The 9,409-nt window shown below is 54.1% G+C and overlaps 1 protein-coding gene across 1 annotated transcript; it reads left to right on the top strand.

Moving 5' to 3' along the window:
* Nucleotides 1-709: 709 nt before the first annotated feature.
* On the top strand, nucleotides 710-7,189 carry Lingo4 (leucine rich repeat and Ig domain containing 4). Its single transcript, XM_006994818.4, has 2 exons — nucleotides 710-983; nucleotides 3,604-7,189. The coding sequence occupies exons 1-2, from the start codon at nucleotides 919-921 to the stop codon at nucleotides 5,393-5,395; spliced, it is 1,857 nt and encodes a 618-aa protein (XP_006994880.1). The 5' UTR covers nucleotides 710-918; the 3' UTR covers nucleotides 5,396-7,189.
* Nucleotides 7,190-9,409: the final 2,220 nt, after the last annotated feature.

The raw sequence follows: 9,409 nt of genomic DNA on the forward strand, positions 1-9,409 counted from the left end.
TGTGTGTGTGTGTGTGTGTGTGTGTGTGTGTGTGTGTGTACACATGCACTTGTGCAAAGGTACAGGGCACACTTTCGGGTGGTGGGTGACTTGAATATTGACTGCCCAGGATACAAGCTTGCTCTGCAGTCTTGTTCCTATGTCAAGTCAGCAATCCATCTGTTTTATAGGAATTTTAGCCCCCCAGATCCTTCCCCCAAACTAAGCAATCCCTCAGGGAGACTTGGAAACTGATGCTCAGGTACCCGGCACTAGAGGAATGGCAAACTAAGCCGCAGGAAGATATTCTGGACTGAGAACTTCCGACAAATGATACCCACAGGCCCCTTTAGATTTAGAGTTTGCACAGAACTGCCCTGCATCTAAGAGACTGGAAGCTGTGGAAGAGGCGTCCCAGGAGCTCTCTAGCTCCCCAGGAGGAACCAGGATGTCAGAACTCTTTCAAGCTTCCCAGGAAGTCTCAGTGGCAGACCCTGCCCCAGCCCCAGAGTCCCCCTGTTCATCTCCTCCCCCGATTCCGTCATCCCGTAGTGGCGGCGCCTGCTGCAGCCCTCCCTGGTTGCTTTATTTATTTATTTTGCACCAACAGGGTTGCTGCAGACTCATTCTCGCCTGGTTTAAAAAGAGAGAAGAGCAAGGGAGGGAGGGAGGGAGGGAGGGAGAGAGAGAGAGAGAGAGAGAGAGAGAGAGAGAGAGAGAGAGAGAGAGAGAGAGAGAGAGAGAGAGAGAGAGAGATGCTTTCTGGCTCCTTTCCCTCCCTTGGTCTTGGCAACGCGGCCGCAGTAGCAGCAGAGGCGGCGGCGGCGGCGGCGGCAGCTACAGCAGTCCCGCCAGCCGGCTGCTGCTGCAGGCTGCCGGGCAGTGGCGAGTGGGGAGTCACACACACAGGGGAGGTGGAGGGGCCAAAGTGCAGCTCGGATGGGACAGGCCCCAGCCCTGGAGAGATGCAGCGCCCAACTTGATGCCACCCTCCAGCTTCTCCGGTAAGTGCCCCTGCCCTCTTTGCGGAAGTCTCAGCTGCCCTTTCCCATGGCAATCTCAAAGACAAGGCCAGGCTAAGTGTGTCTGTAAAGGAAAGGGAGCTTGCACCCTCCACCCCAGCCAACCATTCATCCCGCCGCCCCACAGAACTGTGAATGAAAAACTAAAATGCCCAAGGTAACCCTGGTTGGGGGACTCCAAGGAGATCCCTCCTCCTTCTCCCTAGTGTTCCTTCTACCTCTAGAAAGGATTTTTCCCCCCACAGTCAGTGTGGACACTCCAAAAATCTCTCTCCTAAGTGACCCCTCCTCATGCATGTCCCCATGCCTCAATCAGGTGTGCTTTTAAGTGAATGAGTGTTCATATGGGTCTGTGGCTGTCACATAGAGACAAGAAGAAAGCTCCATATCCCTGTGGGGGCAGGCAATGCCCCAGACTCCAGACCCCAGAAGGAGAGAAAGCGCTTTTGTAAAAGTGACCAGAGGCCAGTCCTGTAGCCACCGAGGATAAGAAAGGAAGACTATGATTAAATTAGCCACCTTATAAATAAAAGATGTTGACCCGAAGTCCCCCCCCCCCCCCCCCCGCAACCACTGGGCCAGCAGGCTTTGGGGACAAAGAGGAAACTCATGGAAGCAGGAAGGAAGGGAGCTGGCACACATGCTTCACTGCACTTTTGCTGAATGCAGAGCAAAGCGATGAGCAGGAACTGCAGCAACAGTGATGAAGAGCTAGCTGTCAGGTGGACTTCCCAGAACAGGCACAAAAGGGGAGAGGAGAGACTGAGAATTCTTAGTACCCCAGAGATGCCCGTTAGGCTGTGCAAGGGTCAGGAGGGAAGACTTAGCAGCCCGCGGCCCCTTGCCCCTCCCAAGTCACCCTCACCCCCTGCTCTTTCCTCCAGTCTCCGTACTGAGGGTTGAACTTGGCATCTTCATTCCCCAACTGCGACCCTGAAGTGGCTGGAGGGGAGTCTCCAGAATGATTCTCCTAGAGCGCAGGGAGGAAAGGGGAGCCACGGCTCCTAACCAGCTCCTCCTGTGTTCCACATGGAAGAAAATAGGACATGCAGCAGAAAGCTGACTCCACAGGGCCCGGGAAACCTGAAGCCCCAAAGTCCAGAGGTGCAGGACCTGCAGCCAGGGGACACACAGCAGGCGGCCTGCAGGAATGCCAGCTTGCCCTGCTCCTGCCCCTCTGCCATCTCTTGCCAATTCTAACATTCCTCCTCTCTTGAGGTCCCTATTGCATGAGCAAGGCAAGCAGAGGCACTCAGCACTTAAGACACCTCCGTCGTCTCTGTCACCTTATTCAGCCTCCAACAGTTATCATAGTCACCGTCTGCTGATACTGCCCAGGCTCCTGGTACCCAGAGACCCACTTTGTAGAGATGGGTGCTGTGCACTGCTTGTGTTCAGGTGTCTGCTATGCTAGCCAGTGGCTCCCTTCCTCCCACCCATGGCATCTGGTCATGGCTGTCTCTCCCTCTGTACCCATGCTTCCTTGGATCACAAGCCGTTTCTGGTGTCTTCTTGGGCAGCTCATGCGGAAAGGGGTAGACGCTCCCTTCAGATGCACGTCCAAACTAGACTCACCAATAAGGGAGGACAGAAGAGAAGCCCAAGGCTGAGGACCCCATGCAAAACCTCAGCACCCTTTGGATGGTTTCCACATCCCGACCCCTCTATAGAGGAAGAGGTGCTGTCCCTGGGGCTCTTGTAAGGGATCCCCAATCTCGTCATCCAGTGCCCCTGCACTCCTTTCCATAGCTAATATACAGCCAGGCTTGTCATCCACACAAACATTCCGGGGACACCAATTTGGCTAGTCCAGAGCCTGGGCCCTGGGCCAGGCTGAAAGAAGACAGAGACCGGAGCAAAGCTGAAGCTTGCATGTCCCTTTGCTTCTGATGACTGGTCAAGGCGAGGTCCCCTTTCCAGTCAGCACAGGGTCAGGAACTCCAGTCTGGATGCCATCTCCCTGAGCCTTAGGTAAAGATGTAGGCACAAAATATGGGAGAACAAGAATGGGGCAAGAGAGCCGGGCAGTGGTGGCGCACACCTTTAATCCCAGCACTCAGGAGGCAGAGGCAGGTGGATCTCTGTGAGTTCGAGGCCAGCCTGGTCTACAAATTGAGTTCTGGGACAGCCAGAACTGTTACACAGAGAAACCCTGTCTCAGAAAAAATAAACAAACTAAAAAGGGCGGGAGGGATGAGAGGAACAGAACAGAGTTCTGTTTGCAGAGAGCAGATGTCACAGAAACAGGACCTGAGGTATTCCTGGTCTCATAAATACAGGGGAAATGCAGGGAAACGCTGAGTTCTTTCCCTACTACTCAGTCTCTTAAACTTTCTACCACAGAAATCAGCTTGACTAGGGATCCATGCACAGGAAGTTCATGACTGGTTATTCAGGGCTGCAAAGGAGAGATTTCCCCATAAGAGGAGCCTCAAGAAGCCCCAAGAAGGGGATACAGGTTTCCCCAGTTATATGTCACACTTGCTGGCAAGATTGAAACAACAGGCCACTTTTCCTCCCCTTTAAGGAGGCTCAGGGGAGTGCAGGGTCACCATCATCTGAAGCCACTTTCCAAAAAAGGCCATGTCATCATCTGTTCCAGGCCTCAGGGGATGGACGCAGCCACAGCTCCAAAGCAAGCCTGGCTCCTGTGGTCCCCGCTCCTTTTCTTGCTCCTCCTACCTGGGGGGAGCATCAGTAGCTGCCCTACTGTGTGTGACTGCACCTCCCAGACCCGGGCAGTACTCTGTGCCCATAGGCGACTGGACACTGTCCCTGGAGGGCTTCCACTGGACACAGAGCTCCTGGATTTGAGCGGGAACCGCCTGTGGGGGCTTCAGCGAGGCATGCTCTCCCGACTGGGCCAGCTCCAAGAACTGGACCTCAGCTACAACCAGCTCTCTACCCTTGAGCCTGGGGCCTTCCATGGCTTACAAAGTCTACGCACCCTGAGGCTCCAGGGCAACCGACTGAGAATTGTGGGTCCTGGGATCTTCTCAGGCCTGTCTGCTCTCACACTGCTGGACCTCCGCCTCAATCAGATCGTCCTCTTCCTAGACAGAGCCTTTGGTGAGCTAGGCAGCCTCCAGCAGCTGGAGGTTGGAGACAATCACCTGGTGTTTGTGGCTCCTGGGGCCTTCACAGGGCTGGCCAAGCTAAGTACCCTCACCCTGGAACGCTGCAACCTCAGCACAGTGCCTGGCCTAGCCCTTGCCCAGCTCCCAGCTCTAGTAGCTCTTAGGCTTCGAGAACTGGATATTGAGAGGCTGCCAGCTGGGGCACTTCGAGGGCTAGGGCAGCTAAAGGAGCTGGAGATCCACCACTGGCCATCTCTGGAGGCCCTGGACCCAGGGAGCCTGCTGGGGCTCAATCTGAGCACCCTGGCCATCACCCGCTGCAATCTGAGCTCAGTACCCTTCCAAGCACTGTACCACCTGAGCTTCCTCCGGGTCTTGGATCTATCTCAGAATCCTATCTCGGCCATCCCAGCCCGAAGGCTCAGCCCCCTCATCCGGCTCCAGGAGCTCAGACTGTCAGGAGCCTGCCTCACTTCCATCGCTGCCCATGCCTTCCATGGCCTGACTGCCTTCCACTTGCTGGATGTAGCAGACAACGCTCTTCAGACTCTGGAGGAAACAGCCTTTCCTTCTCCAGATAAACTGGTCACCCTGAGGCTGTCCGGTAACCCCCTAACCTGTGATTGCCGCCTCCTCTGGCTGCTCCGCCTCCGTCGCCACCTGGATTTTGGCACCTCCCCTCCTGCTTGTGCTGGCCCCCAGCATGTCCAAGGGAAGAGCCTAAGGGAGTTTTCAGACATCCTGCCTCCGGGCCACTTCACTTGCAAACCAGCCCTGATCCGAAAGTCAGGGCCCCGGTGGGTCATTGCGGAGGAGGGAGGGCATGCTGTTTTCTCCTGCTCTGGAGATGGAGATCCAGCCCCCACTGTCTCCTGGATGAGGCCGCAGGGAGCTTGGCTGGGAAGGGCTGGGAGAGTAAGGGTCCTAGAGGATGGCACCCTGGAGATTCGCTCGGTGCAGCTGCGGGACAGGGGGGCCTATGTCTGTGTAGTCAGCAATGTTGCTGGGAATGACTCCCTGAGGACCTGGCTAGAAGTTGTCCAAGTTGAACCGCCAAATGGCACTCTCTCCGACCCCAATGTCACCATGCCAGGGATCCCAGGGCCTTTCTTTCTGGACAGCAGGGGTGTAGCTGTGGTGCTGGCAGTGGGGTTTCTCCCCTTCCTCACCTCAGTGACCCTCTGCTTCGGCCTGATCGCTCTTTGGAGTAAGGGCAAGGGCCGGGTCAAGCACCACATGGCTTTCGACTTTGTGGCACCTCGGCCCTCTGGGGATAAGAACTCTGGGGGTAACCGGGTCACTGCCAAGCTATTCTGATCTTTTCTTCCACACTGAAGACTACCCAAGTCCACTTTAGACGCCAAAGGGAAAGGTAGGGCTAAAGTCTCTTGAACCACAGCTTCATGTCAGACAACATGTCTCCCCCCGACCCTCCACCTGTCACCTGCACTCCGAGAGCTGCTCTAGTCTGAGAATAGCATTGGCACCTCTCATTGAGGGCCCCAGGGAGCTGCAGACACAGACCTTATCGCCAAGACAGCCCCCACTTGGCATCCCCACACCAGGTAGGAAAGAAATGCAAGGCTCCGGTCTGCTCTTCACACACTTATATCCATTAATATCCAGGACCAGCTGCCCAACACAACCATAAGATTAATTTCAGAAGTGAGCCAGGAAGCACCACAAGCTTCTGAGTCCACTCATCATGCAGGCATCCTCCCTTTCTTTTCTGCTACCCAGTACCAAATCCAGCCAGCGCCCCTGGGTGCAAGCAGGAACTAGAGCCGAGGATGCAGAGGATGCCTGTGAGTGCGGCCTGACTCAGCTCTGGCACTCGGCTGCCTGCTGGAGCCTCCACCACCTTGGTGACTGTCAAAAGCCACCACAGTGGCAGTGAGAACGAAACATGATCCCTGGGACTTTATTTACTTCCATCCACTCCTTCCCAGTCCTCCCATTTCAGCTACTGATCATCATCGAGCCTCCACCTACCCAAGCCTGGCACAAAGGCTGAGGAGGCCCACGCGGCCTGCAGAGATCAGCGCTCCTTGCTCCTCTCCGTTTGCACCCTTGCCCCCTTGCTCTCCTCTCTAGAGCCGAAGAAGGCCAGATTCCCCCACCTTTGAAGGGATGCCTCTGCAGCAATCTCCCGTTTCACATCTTCAGTCACTCCGGGGTTGCAGATCCCAAGCACGCCTGGCAAGGGGAAAGCCAGAGGGGAACTCCTAAGAATCACCGTAACACACACAAGAACATGCAGCTGGGAGCAAGGCTGGGGCGCTCAGCCAGCCACGTGAGAAGTGGAGGGAAGCAGCTGCCTAGATGCTTCACACCAGCCTCAGCTCCCCCAGCTGGATTTAGTGTGGCCCCCAGTGGGAAGCTGTCCCTGGATAAATGTCACCTCAAAGGGGAAGTGGAGTGAGAGGTAGAATTGCTGACTGCTACAGTGTGCTTCCAACAGAGGATGGAGCAGAGCCCAAAGCACAGAGATGCTGGGAGCTCTAGACACTGACAGCATCAGCATCCGAAAGGGAGGAGGAAGGGGGGCAGGGAGGACAGGAGGAGGGGCTGGCAAATGGAGAGTCATGCAGCCCCAGGGAGCCTTTTCTCTTGACTGCAGCATCTTCTAACCAGTGTTTCCTTCCTCCTTGCCCAGTCCCTGCCCACCTCACACCAAAAACGTATGCCACCATAAGCTTTCTGGTGGCTGCTGTTGCCCTTGCTAGGAGGAGACTCCACTCGCTGCTGCAAGATCCCTAGCTCAAACTGTCCCTGACAGGTGAGCAGTACTGAGCCAGCAAAGCTGGACCGAGGACGCAGGCGCACAAGCACTTGGGAGCGCCAGAAGTGGCTGTGGGAGCTTAGGCGTTAATAGAGCAAGGCTGGAGAAAAGGACATTCTTGAGAAATAGGCAACTCTGAGACCCCAAGCTCCTCCACGCCCTCGCTGTCCAAAGAACAATTCGGGCAACCTCCTCCTCTCCCTCATCTACCAGCAGCTTATTAGGCCGGGACCTGGGAGATTCCTGTGGGTGCCCTATTCTAAGATTTGTCTCTTTTGTTTCATGTGTGTGTGTGAGAGAGAGTGTCCGAGTGTTTGTGTGTGCAGCGTGTGTGTACTTGGTGCCCACAGAAGCCAGAGGAGGACACTAGATCCCCGCAGCTGGAGTCTTACATGGTTGTGAGCCAACATCTGGGTACTGGTAACCAAACCCAGGTCCTCTACAAAAGCAATAAGTGCTCTTAACCACTGAACCATCTCTCCAGCCTCCCTTCCAACTCCCCCTCCCCCTCCCCCCCCACCCCCTTATTTTAAGACAAAGTTTCACTGGCTGGCCTGGAACTCCATACGTAGACCAGATTGACTTTCAACTCACAGAGGCCTGCCTCTGCCTGGCACTAAAGGCATGTGACCCCATGCCTGCCCCACCTCCACCCTGTCCTTGCTCTTGCATAGCTTTCCCAGGAAACCTTGGAGAAGTGAAGCCCATTCATTTAAGGTCACCGTGTTGAGCACTGTCACAGCTTTTCTGGTCATCTGCAAGCCAGTCCTCTTTCTGACCTCCCTAGAAAGGGTGCTCTTAGCTCAGTTGTGAGTGCACAAGCTAGGGTGTGTGTGTGTGTGTGTGTGTGTGTGTGTGTGTGTGTGTGTGTGTGTGTGTGTGTTTAATCCTCACATCAAGATAAAGATAAAATAGATTAAGCTGTTCAAGTGCACAGAGCTAGTTGATAAGGAAGCTATACTTGAAGGCAGAGGTGGCTGACTCAAAACTACCGTTTCTACTATACCACACAGTCACTGTTACGCTCTTGTAATGGACTCTCTCAGAGCCTCTCTGTTGTACGGTGTGAAATTGTGAGAAAAGTGACATTTTCTGTCCTGCCCACTGCACTGTTAAGGGTCCAGCTCTGATTCTGGCCTTTCTTCTATTCTGTTTTTTACTTTCTCCCTCTCTTCTTAGTCTGTCTGCCTCAAGGACTTCAGGAAGGAGCAGAAATTCCAGGCATGAGACAGGTGGAAAGGGAATGCCTGTGTCTCCCAGAATTTTACCCTGATTAAAACATGGATATTCCAGGGGGTCTAACTTGAGACACCTCTTGGTTTAAAGAAGGACTTCCAGTATGGTAGAGCAACCAGGTCATTTGAACGCACTCACTCTGCCCAGCTTTTGCCTACCCCTGCTGGAAAGGACCCTCTTAAAGCCAATCCTACCCTCTTTCCTTGTATTTCAAGAGAGCACCAAAGCTCCTAGGCTGAGGGAACTATAGACCCAAAGCCCTCTGGGGCCACTTTAGCAATCTCCCATATTGGTCCCTGACAGGTTGTTTCCTCTGAGTTCTGACTTCTGGCTTTCCTTTGCTGTTCTGGATTCTGTTCAAGGATGAAAACCCTGTACAGCATCACAGACTTCTCTTGAGACCATCTGGAGTAAGCTATGATGGTAAATGTTTCCCGTTATCCAACCACCCAAAGCCATCACAGACCCCATGGAGTGCAGGCAGGTTAAGGTCATGGGTCTTAGAAGCCTGTTTGCAGGGGCAGAGCTGAGGTGAGTGCTCAGGCTGCCTCTGCTTCCTCGGGTCCACTAAAAACAAAGATAAAAGAGTCACAGTGTAACCAAGATGCTACAGCAGGTGCTATGGTAGTCCCTGACCCCTTCCTCTACCAGTATTCATCTCTCAGGGACAGGTTGGGGACCTCTGGATGGGACTCCTGGTCTAAGAAAAAGCATGAGGGTAACTCGGGCTGGCCAACATCTCAGAATGACAGCCCACAAATCCTGTTCCTTCAAACAGCTTTGTAAAGGAAAGCAAGAAGGAAGCCTTAGAGTGTGGTGGTGGAGGAGGCTGAGAATCTCTCTCCCGGGACACCTGATCAATCTGATGTAAAGACAGGACAGCAGCGGCAGCATAAATTTCCAAAGTAAGCCTCCTGGTACCTATTACTAATTTCTGGTGGAGATTTGATTGATGGGGGAGGAAGCTGTAACTCCCACAGTGGGGCAATAGGAGAGAGACATGCTGCTTTTCTTTTCAAAGGCTTACACAACACAGTATTAGTTGAAAGGACCATTAGCATGTGGCTGGGGGAGGGAATGCTGAGTTAGAGCTCTGGAGCCAGGCTACCTTTGTCTAAGAACCCCATGCTATCTAAAGTCAGCTTTAAAAAAAAAAAATACACACTCGCGCGCGCACACACATACACACACACATACACACACATACACACACACACACACACACACACACACACACACACACACGTCACTGTGTGGGCCTGTGAATGCAAGTACAAGTGCCAGAGGCCTCGGACTCCCCTGAATCTGGAGTG

The sequence above is a fragment of the Peromyscus maniculatus genome, chromosome 6 (genome assembly GCF_049852395.1).
Source record: "Peromyscus maniculatus bairdii isolate BWxNUB_F1_BW_parent chromosome 6, HU_Pman_BW_mat_3.1, whole genome shotgun sequence".
NCBI classification, from domain to species: domain Eukaryota; kingdom Metazoa; phylum Chordata; class Mammalia; order Rodentia; family Cricetidae; genus Peromyscus; species Peromyscus maniculatus.

Bases quoted from the DNA above. Each gene is read 5' to 3' on its own strand.
- Lingo4 (XM_006994818.4), top strand. From the start codon at position 919: ATGGGACAGGCCCCAGCCCTGGAGAGATGCAGCGCCCAACTTGATGCC. The intron at 984-3,603 runs GTAAGTGCCCCT...CATCTGTTCCAG, and splicing joins GCCACCCTCCAGCTTCTCCG to GCCTCAGGGGATGGACGCAG.